General features: G+C 42.3%; 1 protein-coding gene across 5 annotated transcripts in view; it reads left to right on the top strand.

Moving 5' to 3' along the window:
* LOC127009549 (rho GTPase-activating protein 45-like) overlaps positions 1-20,000 on the top strand; it is a 285,593-nt gene that overhangs the window by 181,760 nt on the left and 83,833 nt on the right. For all 5 annotated transcript variants that reach the window (XR_007762051.1, XM_050882726.1, XM_050882725.1 and 2 more), the window contains one exon: positions 7,009-7,087. Coding sequence is in view for 4 of the 5 variants with exons in the window: in XM_050882726.1 (XP_050738683.1) it covers positions 7,009-7,087 (79 nt within the window). In the remaining variant the exon portion in view is untranslated. The remainder of the gene's footprint in view (positions 1-7,008; positions 7,088-20,000) is intronic.

Consider the following 20,000-nt stretch of genomic DNA (forward strand, 5'->3'; position numbering starts at 1 on the left):
GATGGAGGTCTCGTCTTGCGGGCTGGTGGTTGGGGATTCAGTGGTGTTGGTGTGGAGAGGTATGTTGAGAGCTGTGTTGCTGGAGTTGAGTTTAAACAGCCGTGAACCCCTCTCTTCTGGCCTCTCATTCTTTACTCTTTTACTGGAGCGGGTGATGGAGAGTGGAGGAGGTGACGGGGCTGGTGTATGGGCTTTCCTGGTGGTGGGTGGAGTGTGCTGGAGTAGTGTTTAGACAGCCATGAACTCCTGTCTTCTGGCCTCTCATGCTTTACTCTTTTACTGGAGCGGGTGATGGAGAGTGGAGGAGGTGATGAGGCTGGTGTTTGGGTTTTCCTGGTGGTGGTGTGGAGTGTGCTGGAGTAATGTTTAAACAGCCGTGAACCCCTCTCTTCTGGCCTCTCATTCTTTACTCTTTTACTGGAGCGGGTGATGGAGAGTGGAGGAGGTGATGAGGCTGGTGTTTGGGTTTTCCTGGTGGTGGTGTGGAGTGTGCTGGAGTAGTGTTTAAACAGCCATGAACTCCTGTCTTCCTGGCCTCTCATTCTTTACTTTTACTGGAGCGGGTGATGGAGGTCTCGTCTTTGTGTTTGGGCTCCGTTGGTGTTGGTCTGGAGCGGTATGTGTTGAGAGGTGTGTTGCTGAGTTGAGGTACACACAGCCATGGACTTCTCTCTTCTGACCTCCCTTTCTTTACATAGTCTTTTACCGAAGTAGTGCTTGGCGGGAGGCTTTTGTTTTTTACTGTTTGTTATTCTCTTTTTGTGTTTCGTTTGAAGTAAGAAAATAGAAAAAAATATGACGGACTACCACTATTACCCTTTTCACCACTATCCCAACCACACCGAACCACATAACTACCACTACTACCATCAACGACAAGAACATTACTCCATTCCATCACCACCACAACCACATAACACTCACACTCACACCACCACCATCACCACCACCACCACCAACAACAACAAAACCGTCAGCGATGCTCCTGTTAAGAAATAAAGTACAAAGTGGTCAACTAAAGAGAGAGCAATTTCGGACGGAGAAGTGCTTTGATCCTCTCCCCTCTACTCCCCTCTACTCTCTCACCCACGGCCGATGCGGCTTTAGGGATCGGCGTCAGTGCCCATGAATCTCCTTGTCATGACGGATGCTGCTCGAAAGGGGACGTGAATCTCTTATCCCTGAGTGATGCTTCCCCTGGGATACACACACACACACACACACACACACACACACACACACACACACACACCGATATCGTAACCTTGGGACTACTATTTTGTGTTTGTCTGTTTTTTTTTGTTTTTTTTTTTTTTTTACTCGTTTAAATCCTGGGGCAGACTTTCTTCTACTGTACTACATCCTCGTCTTTCCTATCGCTGAAATACTCTAATGAGGGAATTTTAGGTTACGTTCGGTCCTAGATTCCCTATACCATTTCTTTTAGCAATTATCTATCCTTAACAACTATATTTAGCAACTTCTATTTTTAGCAACTCCAATTTCTGCCACTCCTGCTTTAGACTGCCTTTTTATTTTCTTAAACAATTCTTATTTTTGTTAACCCCAAATTTTCTTAACCCCAATTTTGGCAAACCCTTCTTTGGCGACCCCTCTTTTTCGCAACCCCTATTTTTGGTGACCCCTCTGTGTGTGTGTGTGTGTGTGTGTGTGTGTGTGTGTTAGCCCTTATCGTGTAGGGTAGATAGATGGCCTCCCCAACACGGCACTTCACTAAGGCAGCTCTTATAACGCCCCTTCGTCACCCCCCCTCCCCCTCCAACCCCTCCACCCCCCTTCGTAACAGATGTGCATGACCTTTATCGTAGCGTAAATAAACGTTCTAGGGGACTATCATTTGCGCTTGTCGTCTCCTTTGAGTGGTGGTGATGGTGATTGCTAGTGGTGATTGTGGTGGTGGTGGTGATGGTGGTGGGGATGATGAATGGGGTTGTATTACTGTTGTTGTTGTTGTTAGTGGTGGTAATGGTGGTAGTTGGTTATATAGTTATGTGGTTGGGATGGTATTAGATGGGGTAGTGTTGTTGTTGTTGTTGTTTGTGGTGGTAGTGGTAGTTGGGATGGTGATGAAAGGGGTAATAGTAGCAGTGGTAGTGATGGGGTGATTGTGTGGTGCCTGTGGTAGTGGTGATGATGGTGGTAATGGTGGTGATGGCCGTGGTGGTGGTGGCCCAGGTGGTGGTGGTGAGCGGGTCGGCACCACAATCAGACCCGCCCTCCCACGCCCTCCACACACACACACACACACACACACACACACACACACACACACACACACACACATTCACCTCCCAAGAGACCCGCGTCAGGCTGTCTCACTAGGAAGGGGGAGAAAACGGGTGAGGGGGGCGGGGAGGTGGGAAGGAGCAAGAAGCGGGGGGAGGGGGGGGGGTTAGGATCAGGAGCTTGCCAGATTAATTAATTAGACGTGTACCCTTGATGCCTCGTTACCGCACGCCACGCCGAACACCGATAAAATTGAACGCCGGTGGATGGTGGAGTCCTTACTATAAATAATGTGAGTTTGTATAGATTATCCCCCCTCTGGTACCCAACGTAATTTTTATATTTTTTTCTATGCCAAGTTGAAGCAATAGGCATGACAGCTTTGTAATGAGTGCTGTGTATACGAAACAAGAACAAGAAAGAGAAAGAGAGGGAGAGACAAACTTTAAAGACTTTCGCTTCTCACATCAACTATTTCTAAAGGTCAAAGAGGGGGTCAGTCGGGTTCTAATGAGTGTTTTTTTAGGTTCACGGTGCAGGAGAAGCGTCAAACTACCACCAGGGTCATAAAACTACTCCAGGAAATGCCTAAAACTCCTACGAAAACCTTGTCTAATATATGAACTTGGGCGACGAAATGTTTTAAAATACGACCCTTTAAAGAGTTAGCGTGATAGAAAGGAGTCAGTTCACCAAAAGGCTAAAACACAAGATCAAGGAAGAGAGCGAGAGAAAGAGAGAAAGAGAGCGGGAGAGAAATAGCCAAAGTGTAATAGAAATGACAAAGAGAAAGAGAGTTAGAGCCACAATATCATTCTTCGTAAGCCCAAGGTAGTTGAAATACGAATGGTTTCCTGAGAATTTAAATGCCAAGAGATGATGAAAATTACCTATACCATTGAGAGGCTGCGTGTATTACAACATTCTTTTTAATCGTCAACGCCCATATTACATTCCCTTGAGGTTAGTTTCAAAAATGTTAATCCCAGACTCTGTGTAGATTAATACGGGTGGCTTACGTGGTATTTAAATATATAGTGAGTGGATTTTTCCCACCACTGATAGGCTTCCTGTATCCCAACTTTTCTTTCTATCCTTTACCTCCATATTAAATTCCCTTGAGGTTAGTTTCAAAAATGTTAATCCCAGACTCTGTGTAGATTAATACGGGTGGCTTACGTGGTATTTAAATATATAGTGAGTGGATTTTTCCCACCACTGATAGGCTTCCTGTATCCCAACTTTTCTTTCTATCCTTTACCTCCATATTAAATTCCCTTGAGGTCAGTTCCAGGACTATAAGAATGCCAGACCTTCTGTAGATTTATATGCGTCATTTCCATAGTATTTAAATATCTACAGTGAATGAATATTACCCACCACTGATAGGCTACATATATCCCAAATTTATTTTTTATCCATAACGCCCATATTACTTTCCCTTTAGGTCGGTTCCTAGAATATTAATACCAGACTCCCTTCCCTATACGAGTTTTCTTTGAACCGCCTCTACGGGCTAATGGCTTCGTCCAACACATCGTTATGGTAAAAGTATGACGCAAATAGGGCCAGAAGAGAGGTGATACGTGGAGGTAAAGTGTGTGAAATTGAACGAAGGTGAGAGGCAATTTGGAAGGTGCAGCTGGGTTTTGAGTTGGTAATAATTGGCGTCTCTCAGCAAAGGGAGAAGGGGTGGGGGAGGGGGGGGGTGATTGGGTTACGGCCGTTTCATAACAGTGGGGTAAACGTTTTCTGGGTGACCGTAAGAGAGTGAAAGTGATGTTATTCGCACACAGGTAAATTACAGGTAAATGAGGGTGGTTCCTTATATCCTAAAGACGTTCAATTTTCTACACCTTTTTTTTTTGTTGCCCTTGAGCTGTTTCTTTAGCTGTAAAAAAAAATGTGTAAGGCATGAATATTATCTACCACTGTGTTGTTGTTGGTGTTGTTGTTGTTGTTGTTGTTGGTGGTGGTGGTGGTGGTGGTGGTGTTGGTGGTGGTGGTGATGGTGGTGATGGTGTTGTTGTTGTTGTTGTTGTTGTTGGTGGTGTTGGTGTTGTTGTTGTTGTTGGTGGTGGTGGTGGTGGTGGCGGTGATGGTGTTGTTGTTGTTGTTGGTGGTGGTGGTGGTGATGGTGGTGTTGTTGTTGGTGGTGGTGTTGTTCGTGGTGGTGGTATTGTCATTGGTGTTATTCCCTCCACTATCATTCCACGTGTATTACTTAGTTCCATGAAGAGTTACAACAATAAGGAAAGAGAAGATCAAAACAAGTAATATATGATGAGATAAAAACACACACTCATGGTTGCATTAAGAGTTAGAGCAATAAGGGAAAATAAAACACCACCTCTTTGGATTATTTTTGAGAGCAGCGAGTAGCGGGCTTTTTTATTATTGTTTCATTTTTTTTCTGCCCTTGAGGTGTCTCCATTATTGTTAAAAAAAATGAACGCGAAAAACCACTCATCACAACCCGACTAATCTCCCTTGTGACCTTTGGGAATAGTTGTGAGAACCGAAAGCGCCCGAGAACACCTTTTTAGCATTGTATTACGGCGGTGTGTCGGGGTGTTTCTGAGTGACGGCCGGCGAAGCAGCACGCAGCGAGGGTCTACTCTCTGCGGGAGGTCAGGTCACAAGGACGCGTAACAGGAGAGCCGTGTAACCAGAGACGGAACACGCGGCCCCTTGCCCTCCCTCACCCTACCCTCCCTCCCCTCCCTCACCCTCACTCACCCTCCCCTCACCCCGTCACCCTTCCGTCTGTCCCCTTCGTAACCTTCTTTCCCTCTCTCCCTTCCTCCTTCATCCCTTCCTTCTTCCCACCTCTCACCTCTTCCCTCTCTCCCTCCCTCTTTTCTATGCCCTCTTCTTCCCTCCCCTCCTCCCTCCTGTACCCTTTCCTTCTTCCCATCTCCTTCCACCTCTTCTGGCAATGTTTCCCTTCTGTTCCCTTCCTCCTCTTTCTCCTCTATTCTTCCCTTCCCTTCGTTTCCCTGCCTCTCCCTAACTCTTCTCTCCCCTCTCCTCCCTCCCCCGCCTATGTGTTTCCTCCCATATCTCACCCTTGTCCCCATCCTTCCCTCCACTCCCCTCCCCATCACTCCCCTTTCTATGTTCTTCCTCCCCTCTCCACCCTTTCCCTCTCCTCAGCCTCTTGCAACAGTCCCATTCTATCTTCTCTCTCACATCACAGCACACCCTTCCCAATAGACACATCCATCACCCCCTTCTGTCACCTTATAAACACCTCCCTCCCTCTTCCACCCCTTCCACCACCTTCCCTGCCCATCCTTCATCGCACCCTTCCCAATAGACACGCTATCACATCCTCCCATCACCATACACCTCCCTCCGCTCTTTCCACCCCTTTCATTACCGCCCCTGGCCTTCCTTCATCTCCGTTGCAGCCTCCACACACCTGCACACACACCTGAACAGACCGCCCAGGTATTCATATAGGTCGGTATTCTTGGACATTTCCGATTTTCACATTAACTAATTCCAAAGGTCGAAAAAGGTTCTTATCGAGTGCTGATGAGTGTTTTTTTAGGTTCATGGTACAGAAGAAGGGTCACACCACTACCAGGGTCATAAAGCTACAAATTGAGATACCCAGAAATCCCATGAAAGCCTTGTCAAATTTGTGCGCTTGGGTGTGTTGAAAAATATGACCCCACAATCCCCCTGGCCACCACCTCCCTTTTGTCACCTGAGTGTAGCCAGCCAGCCAGGTAACACTTGTAATTACTGCAGATATATGTGTACACAGCTGCTCCCTCCCGCCACCACGATAATTGCCACGCGTACAGACTCACATACACGCTCGCTAATGTTGTTACGTTGCAATTATTTAAAACGTCCGCCGCAGTTTTTGTTTAATTGTTTTTGTTTGTTTGGTTGGTTAGTTGGTTTGGTGGGTGGGTGAGTGGTTTGTTTATTTTATTTATTTGTTGTTGTTGATGGTGGTGGCGTTGTTGATGTTGTTGTTGATGGTAGTGGTATTGTCATTGATGTTATTCCTTATTTGTTTATTTATTTATTATTATTATTATTATTATTATTATTATTATTATTATTATTATTATTATTATTATTATTATTATTATTATTATTATTATTATTATACTTGTCTTTTTGTTTAGTTTGGTTATAATTTCCAACTCTTTTTATTCTGTCTATTCACTTATACATATTTATCTACTTATATATTTGCTCATCTTTTCATGTTCATATTTCATACTTTTTTTATATATATTTTTCACTTCTAGCTTAATAATTTCTTGCTCTATCGATATTTTTAAACATCTATAACAGCGTGTGTGTGTGTGTGTGTGTGTGTGTGTGTGTGTGTGTGTGTGTGTGTGTCAGGGGAGACGTGATACAGCCCAGACTCCCCTCACGCTGGGCCGCATAACCTCCCCTCCTCCTCCTCCTCCTCCTCCTCCTCCTCCTCCTCCTCCTCTTCTCCATGACCTTCACCTCCTCTCCCTCCTCTCACTCATCACTCCTCCCATTAACCTTCGCTCTTACCTCCCCTATTACTTTTCCTCCCCATCTCTCTCTCTCTCTCTCTCTCTCTCTCTCTCTCTCTCTCTCTCTCTCTCTCTCTCTCTCTCATGCAGTAATTACATCCATTGGTCAGGTGTTTTTGTTGATGTTTTGTTTTTGTTTGTGTATGAGTGTGTATACCCCCCCCTCCTCCTCCTCCTCCTCCTCCTCCTCTAATCACCCCTCCTCTTCTTCCTCTTCCCCCAGGGTGTCGGAGTACCTCATGGGGGACATCGACTCTTCCTCCGCCGTCCTCAACTGCTCCGCCGCCTCCTCCAGGAACAAGGTGAGAGAGAGAGAGAGAGAGAGAGAGAGAGAGAGAGAGAGAGAGAGAGAGAGAGAGAGAGAGAGAGAGAGAGAGAGAGAGAGAGAGAGAGAGAGAGAGAGAGAGAGAGAGAGAGAGAGAGAGAGAGAGAGAGAGAGAGAGAGAGAGAGAGAGAGAGAGAGAGAGAGAGAGACAGACACAGACACAGACACAGACACAGACACAGAGAGAGAGAGAGAGAGAGAGAGAACTTCAGAAAGCCTTTGCAAATCTAAACTCCGCGAAACAGTAATCCTAAAACCTGATGCTAACAATGCCGTGACTTCCTTTAAAATCAGACAATTACAAAAGTCGCGCCATTCAGAAATACGCAAATTTATGGAAACACTGCAATTGGAAAGGAACTAAAACACTAACATATATTGTGTTCTATAATATTCAAGAAATGTGGAAATATATATGGGTTTAATAATACCAGCTGCCTGAACTCATCGTGGTGATAAAGTGTGAGATATTTTTAATAATCTAAACATAAGAGTCCAATAATTGAAAAAAAAATGTATTACTTTCTGAAGAAGCCTGAATGCCGTGACCAGGGCCAAGGGAAGAATGGGCCCGTGTGTTGAAATGCCTCAAGGACACGTCTTGAAAATTAGATGTAACGAAAGTACTTAAAGAAATATTTGCTCCCCTTCTGAACGCAGCCGAGGACGTCCATGTTTTTTTGTTTTGTTTTTAGTGTGAATGCGTTTTTGTATTTGTTTGTTTCATATTGTACTGTACGTATGTGTTTTTTTACGTGTGTATGTAGTTTTGTGTTTGTTTTTTGTATGTATGTATGTGTGTGTATGTGTGTGTGTATTCTTTTAGGTACTGGCCATAGCACTAGTAGGCTTTCTTGGAGGGTCTCTTGAATGACCCCAGCCCGTTGGTGGCAGGCGAATTTTATTTATCGTGGCTGCCGTGATGTATGACTCCTGCTTGGCCCATGCTGCCCCCGGTGCTCCTCTTGAACGACGTCGCTGAAGTTAGGGTTGATTAAGGTCTGGGCAGCATGTGAGCAATCTTCCGCCACTCCTTTCGAAATTGACCTCTCTTTCGGCCACCTTTTTGGATTCTTTTTAGGAGCAGCAAGCAGCGGGCTTTTTTTTTTTTTATTATTGTTTCCTTTTTTTGTGCCCTTGAGCTGTCTCCTTTGTAAAAAAAAACCTCGGCGATGGTTGAAAATTGTCGGTATGCATCGGTGAGACTCGAACCTGCTTCCTCGTGCTCACCACTCACGCACGCTGACCACTCCGCCCCGCCGAGTGTGGACGTTTGCATAACCCGAGGGTAGGTTATGCTGTGGAGTGAAGTGGCGTGCAGGGTTGCATGGGAGGGATAGAATAGGAATAATAATAATAAACACAGAGTGAGGGGCCGATGTTTTTATTCTCTTGGCGTTTATATTCCACATTTTTGTGTAACATGGGAGGCGCGTTGAGTGTGGGTCGTGGCTTGTATTGTCACTCCGCGTCTGCCACGGCGAAAAAATACACAATATTGACGTGGTTGTGAGGGCGAGGCTGTTACACGTGTGGCTCTTTTACCTGGAAGTTTACGCACCTTTTTATGATACCTGGAAAATAATAGAACCAATTAACACACACACACACACACACACACACACACACACACACACACACACACACACACACACACACACACAGAGTCCCCCCTCAAAAGCTTCACACACAGCTGGGTTACCGGAATAGAATTTATGTCGGAAGTAATAATTGTATTTCAGCTCTTGCGATGTTAGTGTGTTCGCTAATCTGTACGCAGCGCTCCAATTAGTACTCATGCCACAGATAAACTACTCTATAAAACAGGTGAATTGCAGAGATTTAAGTTACATATTATTGATTGATCATTTTTATTTTCTGAGTAACGTTCATTTCAATATTTGCCTCTTTTTTAAGCGGTTTTCTTCATAATTTGCGTACTGGTTAGAACATATTGGTGGCAATCCTTCAGAAAATAACAAAGCATTCATTAACTTTGAGGGGCGTTAATTTTGATATCTTGGCCTGTTATATAATCTATTTCTTCATTACGTGTACTAATTGGAAGGGTGCGTACTTACTGGTGGAAATACTTCAAGAAATAGCTGAGGGACAAGTGCTGCCCCTCAAGGCCGAGATGACGCAAACGGCACCGCCACCACCAACCAGGGCAGGGCGGTGACGTCAGGGGGTTGCTCAAGACTCAGGGCGGGGCGGGGCGGGGGTGTGGAGGGCGACCTAGAGCATCGCCGCCTTGGCCTGTCCTCGGGGGCCCCTCACCTCGGCCCTTCCTTCTGCACCGGCGGGAGAGGCGAGGGAGTGAAGATACTAACATGACGCAATATAGGTTAGCATCCTTCTTTTCTTCCTCCCGGTCAAATCGAGTAAGAAAGATAGACCAACTTGACACTCCCTCATCCCCATTCTTTTCTCTCGATTTCTGTCAGTGAAGGCGAGGAAGAAGACCAACGTGACACCTCCTGACATCCACTCTTATCTCTCCCTCCCCGTCAGTAAGAGAGGCCAGCGTGACGCCCTTCATTCAGCCTCTTGCTCAACCCCATAACAGGCCGATGCAGTTTTCCTCTGTGTTGTTCTTGTCTCTCACGTGGAAAAAGGAGGAAAAGAACAAAGGATAACGTGATGTAGTTTCCAGGTTTTAAAAAAGGCTTCATTAATCCATCGCTATAGGAAATCCCGTCTTTATGCTATGCTATCCTGTCCTATCCTACCTATCTTATCGTATCCTATTTTATCTTATCTCATTCTGTTCTCTTCTTTCCTGCCCTGTTCTGTCCTGTCCTCTCCTCTCCTCTCCTCTCCTCTCCTCTCCTCTCCTTTCCTTTCCTCTCCTCTCCTCTTCTCTTCTCTCCTCTTCTCCTATCCTGTCTTTAAAGGAAAAATGATCTTATGTTCGTTTCTTCATCATAGTCAAGCACATACATAGTCAATATATGAGCTCATAAATACACACACACATACTAAGATTGATTGCTAAATGAAATAAAAACCGTCCATCCTCAATATCCTTCGTAGGAAAAAAAAAGTTTTATATTCTTGCCTTCATCAGAGTCATACAGATACGTCGTCAGATAGATAATTACATTCATTTGAACGCAGATACTTTGATTGATTGCTAAATAAAATGAATTGTTCTTCCTCAATGTTCTTCGTGTTCAGTCATGGTATAATATCGCGTGCAACATTATGGTCCGTGAAAAGTGTGGAGTGGCGTCGTTTGTCTCACTAAAGGGAAGTAATGACCCAACCATCAATTAATATGCAGATTCTCTCTCTCTCTCTTTTTTTTTTTTACTTAGAGTGATTTATGGGCAGCTCGGGTCAGCGGTGCCTAATGGATTGCACACACACACACACACACACACACACACACACACACGGTTATTTGTTCCATTATGTGATTAACGGCAGAGTTACTAACGGCAGAGAGCTCACTACGAATATCTAACAGTGGCGGAAGATTCAGACGGTGGATGTCGATACAGGCGAAACGATGCACATATTTCGACTCTCCTTCCTCCTTCGTTAAGTCTAAGGCGAGTATTCTCAGACGCTTTCGGCTCTTACCCTAAATAATTTCAAAGGCCACAAAGGAGATTATTCGAGTTTTCGTTAGTGTTTTTTTTCTGTCATGGTGCGTAAGCCTTGTCAAACTATCACTAGGCACATAAAGCTACACATGAAAATACTAAAAATACAGCCTCTACCAAAGCCTTATCAGTGGGTGTGTGAGCCTCGAAATGTTTGAAAATATGGGTTGAAAGATTTTTGAAGAGGAGAACACCAAGGCAACTCTGGGACAAATTTTGATTAATCTATTTCGGCACCTGTCGCTCTTTAAAGGAGTGCCATATCTTGGGTGTTTATTTATTTGATTAAGTCTGTGGTCATTTTTTTTTTACTATAACACACACACACACACACACACACACACACACACACACACACACACACGCACGCACACACACAACTCCCCCCTCCCCCCCACACACACAACACCCGTCCCCACACACCACCCACACACAGGAAAAAAAAACCTCGAGAAAACATCACCCAGATAAGTTAGTAGTGAGAAGGAAAAGAACTTATCCAGAGTTCAAAGAAGCCATTCAACGGAGAAATAAGTCCGCGGACCCACGACCAAAGGGAGTTGATTAGACACGTGAAATTGAAATGTACGTTGACGGGGGAGTCCTGAAGATTATTATTATTATTATTATTATTATTATTATTATTATTATTATTATTATTATTATTATTATTATTATTATTATTATTATTATTATTATTATTATTATTATTATTATTATTATTATTATTATTATTATTATTATTATTATTATTATTATTAGTAGTAGTAGTAGTAGTAGTAGTAAAAGAAGAAGACGTACGTTGTTATTGTTGTTGTTGTTGTTGTTGTTGTTGTTGTTGTTGTTGTTGTTGTTGTTGATACTCTGTATTACAGTGGTTAATACTACAACTGAGAATGGGCATGCGACAACCTGCTGTTTGTTTGATTGTTTGTTTCCGTGTGTGTGTGTGTGTGTGTGTGTGTGTGTGTGTGTTCAAACCAGGCCACACTCCGTACAGTCAACGGGGGAGAGCGAAAGAAGGTTAATTAAGCCAACAAGGGTCCGCCAGTCACTGTTAGAGGGTGCCAGTGCTCCGCGTCCCCGGTGCCTCTGTTCCGGAAGCTTAATAATCCCTCACGGAACACAACGCCCCTGAAAACCGAGACGCGTCGTGGGGTGAGTAAACAACCCACGGCGTCATGTTCCCGGAATGCGGCGTAACACGAGGAGGGATGAAGAGTGCGGGGACAAAAGCTTTCGTTACAGCGACTCACTAATCACCATAGACGAAAAATATTGTACTAGAAAGTGAAAGACGAAAGAAAATAGACAAGCTTAAAATGATGGTTATGTGAAATGAGTAAAGACCTGGAAATAGAGAAGCTTTAAATGATGGTTATGTGAAATGAATACAGTCCTGGAAATAGAGAAGCTTTAAATGATGGTTATGTGAAATGAATAAGGTCCTGGAAATAGAGAAGCTTTAAATGATGGTTATGTGAAATGAATAAAGACCTGGAAATAGAGAAGCTTTAAATGATGGTTATGTGAAATGAATAAGGTCCTGGAAATAGAGAAGCTTTAAATGATGGCTATGTGAAATGAATAAGGTCCTGGAAATAGAGAAGCTTTAAATGATGGTTATGTGAAATGAATAAGGTCCTGGAAATAGAGAAGCTTTAAATGATGGTTATGTGAAATGAATAAAGTCCTGGAAATAGAGAAGCTTTAAATGATGGTTATGTGAAATGAATAAAGTCCTGGAAATAGAGAAGCTTTAAATGATGGTTATGTGAAATGAATAAAGTCCTGGAAATAGAGAAGCTTTAAATGATGGTTATGTGAAATGAATAAAGACCTGGCACAAAAGCCTTCGATGGAGCTGTTCACTAATGACTGACGAATAATATGTGTGAGGAAGTAAGAGACCCAAGGCACTAATCACCATAGACGAAAAATATTGTGTTAGAAAGCGAAAGAGGAAAGAAAATAGAGAAGCTTAAAATGATGGTTATGTGAAATGAATATAGTCCTGGTACAAAAGCCTTCGATGGAGCTGTTCACTAATGACTGACGAAAAATATGTCTTAGGAAGTGAGACACAGGGCAATAGGGAAGCAGATGTCTATAGGAAGTTAATAGCGTCCTGGAACTGGCTTTTGATGTTGAGTCTGTCTGATCACAACCCACGAAAGTCAGAGAAAGACAAAGAACCCCCCCCAAAAAAAATAAAGAAGCTGATGATGGTTATGTCCACAGAAGACAAAAAAGTAAGAAGTTGAGTATTAGATGAGAATTACAGAAGTATTAGAGAAGTACGAAAAAATGTTGGAGTAGCCTTCCGGTCAAGAGGCAGATCATTAAGGATACGAGAAACTTGACACCTGATTGAATTATTGACCCAGAATTCCAGACGACAAGAAAACCGCTCATACCTTTGTGAAGTGAGAAGAATCCTGGGATAAGCTTTCGTCCCGGAGGCTGATCACTGAGAAAAAAATGTATAGGGAAATTACTGGTAGGGGAAGACGAGTAACTTACCACCTGAATGAAAGCTCTACCCAGACTCCTCATATTAAAACCTACATAATGAATAAGCAACGCGAACAGGAAAATAGTATAAAACAAATAGCTCTCCAAAACTAAGGATAGATAGATACAGACAGGTAGACCGATTGATAGATAAATTCATACATATATACATTTATGCACGGATGAATAGACTGCCGAAATTGAATAAAAAATATATGCGAACAGAATAAAAAACAGCTGCCGGGGATCAAAATGAATTTATACATATTGATACACAGTCAGATAGATGGATACATAAATACATACGTTTGTGCACAGGTACGTTGATAGATTGCTAAAGGAAGTTAAAATAGATAAGTAAACAAAGAAAATGATAGGTAAGAAGAAAATAAAAGTACTGACCGACAGACGGATAAATAGATTCATAAAAACATGAATAAAGATATACATAGACTAACAACTAAATAAAAAAAAACAATAGATAAATGAATGAAGAAATGAATAGATAACATAAATAACAAACAAAAATTAGACAGATAGACAGATACACACACAAACAAACACACACATAATTAAATAAACACAGATATAGATAGAGAGGCAGCTGAAGAATAGCAAATAGATAAACAAACACAGAAAGGATCAGATACCATTTTGGATACACTCTGAAAACACTAGAAAAAATAATAGATTAATGAACAGAAAGAAATAGATCACCTTTTGTATACATTCTGAGATCATTAGAACAGAAATAGATACATGAATAGGAAGGAACAGACACCATCATGGATACACTTCGAGACCAATAGAAGACAACAAGACGAATCGACAAAATAAAAAGGACTAGACAGCCTTTTCCATACGCTCTTGAGGACACTAGAAGCTATATAGTAGTAGTAGTAGAAGTTGTAGTAGTAGTAGAAGTAGTAGTAATTGCTTTGTGAAAGGATATGAGAAAATATACCGCTCACAACGCAACTCTAATAGATGGAGGCCCGTAGTAGTAGTAGTAGAAGTAGTAGTAGTAGTAGTAGTAGTAGTAGTGCACACGGTCCTCTCCTAACCTACCCCTTGACATTAATATTCGCGCCAGTAATATCTTTTCCCCGCTAATTGCTCTCCTCGTTGCTGCATTCCACACACACACACACACAACGGCGCGAACAAAGCACTCATGAACGGCGGCGGTGAAGCAACGAAAGAGTGCTCATAAATCTCTCGCTGTGTGTGGTTCCCGCCGCCCGAAGCCTCCCCTCAGAGCGTGTTCCCCCTTTGCTGTGTTGGTTGGGAGGGAAAATTCTTACGTTGGTTAAAAAGAAATGGAAGGAAAAGAAGACGAAATAGCATTGTGAGGGAAATGGAAAACATGAATAGAAGAATAATGAGGGCTTATGTTATCCTAGAGAGAGAGAGGGGGGGGCAAACACACACACACACACACACACACACACACACACACACACACACACACACACACACACACACACACACACACACACACACACACACACACACTCACCTGAGCATATCCATCCACTTAAACGCACCTGGAAATTCAATTAAGAAGGGAAGATGTGTGTGTGTGTGTGTGTGTGTGTGTGTGTGTGTGTGTGTGTGTGTGTATGTGTTTGGAAAGCGGTGAAATAATTAACTCTGCATACCCAATTACTATTACAACTGTTGGCACACACACACTCACACACACACACACACACACACACACACACACACACACACACACACACACACACACACACGCACACACGTTCATTGTACACACACATTCATTTCACACATGCGTTTTTTTTTCACTTGTTTCCTCTGGCCCTGCGTCGCTGTGCTGGAAAATGTTGAATGTTAAATACTCGCAGGATAATTTTAACGGTATTTTCCTGAATGATTTAGCCATTTATTCATTTATTCATTCAGGTCATTTATATTAATTAAGCGGCTCTCAACCTTGTATCTTTTTATTGTTTTACTCATTTGTTTTTCTGTGTATTTGTATATTCATTTTTTATTCAGTCAGTCATATGTTTATTTAATTTAGTTCATTACGATTTTCATTTATCACTTTTGTTATCGATATAATTTTCCATGACTACTTGTGTGCTTATCCAGTTCACTATACATTTTAAGAAGTGGATAGTGAGTAGCGATAGTGCAGGATAGTGTTAAGGATGTATCAAGGATTAGTAGGGTATTGATTAGTGATGTGAAGGATAGTGTTAGGAAGGATAAGAAGGATTGGTAGGATAGTGGATAGCGATAGTGAAGGATAGTGTTAAGGAGTGTATCTAGGATATGTAGGATACTGGACAGTGATGGTGAAGGATAGTGTTAGGGAGGATAAGAAGGATTGTTAGGATAGTGGATAGCGATAGTGAAGGATAGTGTTGAGGAGGGTATCTCGGATTAGTAGGATATTGGATAGTGATGGTGAAGGATAGTGTTAGGGAGGATAAGAAGGATTGTTAGGATAGTGGATAGCGATAGTGAAGGATAGTGTTAAAGAGGGTATCTCGGATTAGTAGGATATTGGATAGTGATGATGAAAGATAGTATTAGGAAGGATAAGAAGGATTGTTAGGACAGTGGATAGCGATAGTGAAGGATAGTGTTGAGGAGGGTATCTAGGATTAGTAGGATATTGGATAGTGATGGTGAACGATAGTGTTAGGAAGGATATGCAGGATTGTTAGGATAGTGGATAGCGATAGTGAAGGATAGTGTTAACAAAGACAAGATGGATGGATGGATGGTGGATAGTGTTACTTGAGGATGGAGTCAAGAATATATAAATGCTTGTCAGGTTAACGAATAAACAATAAAATCACACTCGCGGAAATCATCGAAACTAATTAATTACTCGACATAAACAATAATTAGTCCACCTGAACCTACCTGGCAATTGTCTCTACCTGGTGAAATAAAAAAAAAAATACATACCTTGAAAAATATAAATAAAAGTTACCTGCCCTTGATATATTGAAAACCCGGCCAGTCGTTCCTTCAGATAGAAAAAAAAAGAAAGAAAAGAAAAAAAGAAAAAGCGTAATCACAAACTTTATATAATTATTTCGAGAGAGGGAAAAAGGAATTTGACGAGGCGTAAGTTAAGTCCTCTGAGTGTGTGTGTGTGTGTGTGTGTGTGTGTGTGTGTGTGTGTGTGTGTGTGTGTGTCCTTTCTCTTTCTTTTTTTCTTCCTTTCTCTTTCTGTCTTCTTTCCTCCCTAATCCTTTTCTCTCTCTCTCTCTCTCTCTCTCTCTCTCTCTCTCTCTCTCTCTCTCTCTCTCTCTCTCTCTCTGCGTGCGTGTGTGTGTGTGTGTGTGTGTGTGTGTGTGTGTGTGCGTGTGTGTGTGTATGTGCGTCCGTGTGTTTGCGTCGCCATTCTTACGACTCAGCGACCCTTGTCAATGGCTGGCGGGGCTTGGAAGTGTCTAATTAAGCAATATTGAGACGCGGTGAATATGCAGTCCACCAATACCAGGAAACAGGGCGCCGGAAGGGCCGTACGTGAAGGGAAGTGGGGAACGGAGAACAGCGAGCGAGTGGGTACGGGTGGTTGTGGTGGTGGAGTGGAAGTGGGTGCAGGCTGTGGTGGAGGTGGAGGTGCTGGTTGTAGTGGTTGGCTCATGAGGAAAAAGGAGGAGGAGGAGGAGGAGGTGAGGTAGGTCAGTACACGTTAGGGAGCAAAAACACGAGGAAAAGTATGAGTGTAAGGGAAAGATGTAAAGGATCCATTCTGCTCTTTCTATTTTCTCTTTGCCTCTCATCTTCTTCTCTTCTATTTCCATTTTCACTCTGCATTCCCTCTCTCCCTCTCTCGTCTTTCCTCGCTTTCTCTCTCTCCTCATATATAAAGGAAGAAGAGGCTGTCGGAAAGGATGAGGGATAAGTAATAACAAGGAAGATAAGAAGGAACTAGTGTGGTAGGTCAGGATACGATATAGGTAAATAAATAAGAAGAATGTTGATTGTTGGGGAATTATTTAAAAGCGAAGAGAGACTGCAAGGGTAGGGATTTTTTTTTTTTTTTACAGCGGAGGAGACAATGCAAGGGCGTAAAAAAAAAGAAAACAATAATGAAAAAAAACCCGCTACAAAGAAAAAAAAAGCCCGCTACAATGAAAAGAAAGCCCGCTACATGGAAAAAACCCCGCTACAGTGAAAAAAAGCCAGCTACAATAAAAAAGCCCGCTACATGGAAAAAAAACCGCTATAGTGAAAAAAAAAAGCCCGCTACAGTGAAAAAAAAGCCCGCTACATGGAGAAAACCCCGCTACAGTGAAAAAAAAAGCCCGCTACAGTGAAAAAAGCCCGCTGCAGTGAAAAAAAAAGCCCGCTACAGTGAAAAAAAAGCCCGCTACAGTGAAAAAAAGCCCGCTACAGTGAAAAAAAAGCCCGCTACAATGAAAAAAAGCCTGCTACAATGAAAAAAAGCCCGCTACAGTGAAAAAAAAGCCCGCTACATGGAAAAAAGCCCGCTACAGTGAAAACAAGCCCGCTACAATAAATAAAGGACAATAAGAAAGATAACTTGAAGGAATAGGTGTGGTAGGTCAGAATACATTAGAGGCAAAGAGACGAGGAAAATAATAAGTGCTTTGGAAATGTAAAGGGAAGAGGCTGATGGGATGACAAATAAGGGACAATAAAGGAAACATAAAGGAGGAACATGCCATAGGTTAGGACACATCAAAGGCAACAGAGACAAGGAGAAAAAAAAATAACCCTGGGGAGAGATGTGAAGGGAAGAGGCTGCTAGGGTGGGAGAGGGACAGTAATGAAGGTAAAAGGGGGGAGTATGCCGTAGGGAAGATTGTGATTGGCTTAGAGAAGGTAAAAGAGAGGAGTACACGTCTGGGGGCAAGAGATATGAGTTAGGAGAGTAAAGGAAGCTTCTGTTGTGGGTTAAGGACATTACAGAGGGGAGAATGAGATGTATGGTAGTGGTGTGAAGGTAGAGAAACGAAGGAGGAAAGTTGTTTAGGAGATAATGGATGTAAAAGAAAGTGTCTGATGGGGAAAGATATGAAAGGGGAGACTAAATGAAACTACCGGAATGAAAAATAAATGAAGACGGAGTGGAAGTGACAAGGTAGCGATGGAGGAAAGTTGTTTAGGAGATATTGAAGGTAGCGATGGAGGAAAGTTGTTTAGGAGATATTGGAAGTAAAGGAAAGTGTCTGATGGGGTAAGATATTTAAGGAGGGACTAAATGAGACTACTGGGATGAAAAATATATGAAGACAGAGTAGTTGTGAGAAGGTAGCGAAGAAGGAAAGTTGGGTAGCTTCTTCGCCCTTCCCTTTCTACTGTTTTCGCTTTCCTTCCTCCTTACTTCCTTTCCTCCCTTTCTCCTGCTTTCCTTCCTCCTTCTCCTTCCCTCCCCTTACCCTTCTTACCTTTTCCCCTTTCTCCATTCCCCCTACGTCTCTTCCTTCTTCACATTCTTCCTCCGTCCTTCCCTTCCGACCTTTTCCCCTTTCTCCATTCCCCCTACGTCTCTTCCTTCTTCCCATTCTTCCTTCGTCTTTCCCTTCCGACCTTTTCCCCTTTCTCCGTTCCCTATAATTATTTACATCCCTTCCTTCCTTCTCTTCCTCATTCTGTCTCCTCATGCTTCCCTCTTCTCCTTCCTTATTTCTTCCCTTATCCCTTTCCCTTACATCCTTTCCTCCCTTCCTTCCTTCCCTTCCGACCCAATTTTATTTTCTTCTTTTTCCCTTACTCACTTGCCTCCTTTCCCTCACCTCCCATCCATTCCTTCATCCTTCCACACCCCTTCCACCCTCCCCCCCTCCCTTTCCCTTCCCTCCCTCCCTCCTCCACATGCCAGCGCCCAATCAAGGCCCATAATCACGCCTCACCGGCACAGGTAAATACGCACCTGCCGCCCACCTGCACAAACTTACACGAAACATGAAAACTCCTGAAATGAAAAAAAAAGTGAAAGTAAAAAGTTGATTTCACTCCCACATTATTTTTTTTTATCAACAGCGAAGTCATTTAATGCGTGAAAAAGGAGTCCAGTAAGTGCTGTAAATGATGATGATGGTGATGGTGATGGTGGTGATGGTGATGGTGATGGTGATGATGGTGATAAGGAGTTTTTATCATATGTTTTTCTTTTGTTTTCTGATGTTTGTATTTTTTTGTTTTTTTATTATTATATGTTTTATGTTTTTTTTTTATTTTTTTAATATTAGTTTTTTATTATATACTTTTTAATTTTGTTTTTATTACGTGTTTATTGTTTTGTATTACTTTTTTTCTGCTATTATCTGTATTTATTTTCATCATGTATTTGCTGTTTATTATTGTTTCTCTTTCTTTATTATTGTGTTTATTATGTGTATTTTTTTTTATCGACAGAGAAATCATTTTATGCGCGCCAAATAATGTAAAATAATAATGATACCGTAGCTCATCAATGTGTTTTTTTATGTATATTTGCTGCCCTATACAATGAAGGGGTAAAAATGTGAATAATTACATCAAAAGGAAAAAACGTATATGCTGTGATTATTTTTTTTGTTGTGAATAAATGAGGGTATTGATTTAAACACCAACGCGATATTTTTTACAGCGTTATTATTGGCCATTAAAAAAGCTGATTAATGAATTACTAGGGTCAGCCAACACACTGATTAGCTCTTATCACCATCACCACCATCACCACCACTACCAACAAATACAACTTCACACATACCACCTTCTCACTATACACCATCACTACCAACTTCACTACCACCACTTGAG

Source organism: Eriocheir sinensis, chromosome 41 (genome assembly GCF_024679095.1).
Source record: "Eriocheir sinensis breed Jianghai 21 chromosome 41, ASM2467909v1, whole genome shotgun sequence".
Classification (NCBI taxonomy): domain Eukaryota; kingdom Metazoa; phylum Arthropoda; class Malacostraca; order Decapoda; family Varunidae; genus Eriocheir; species Eriocheir sinensis.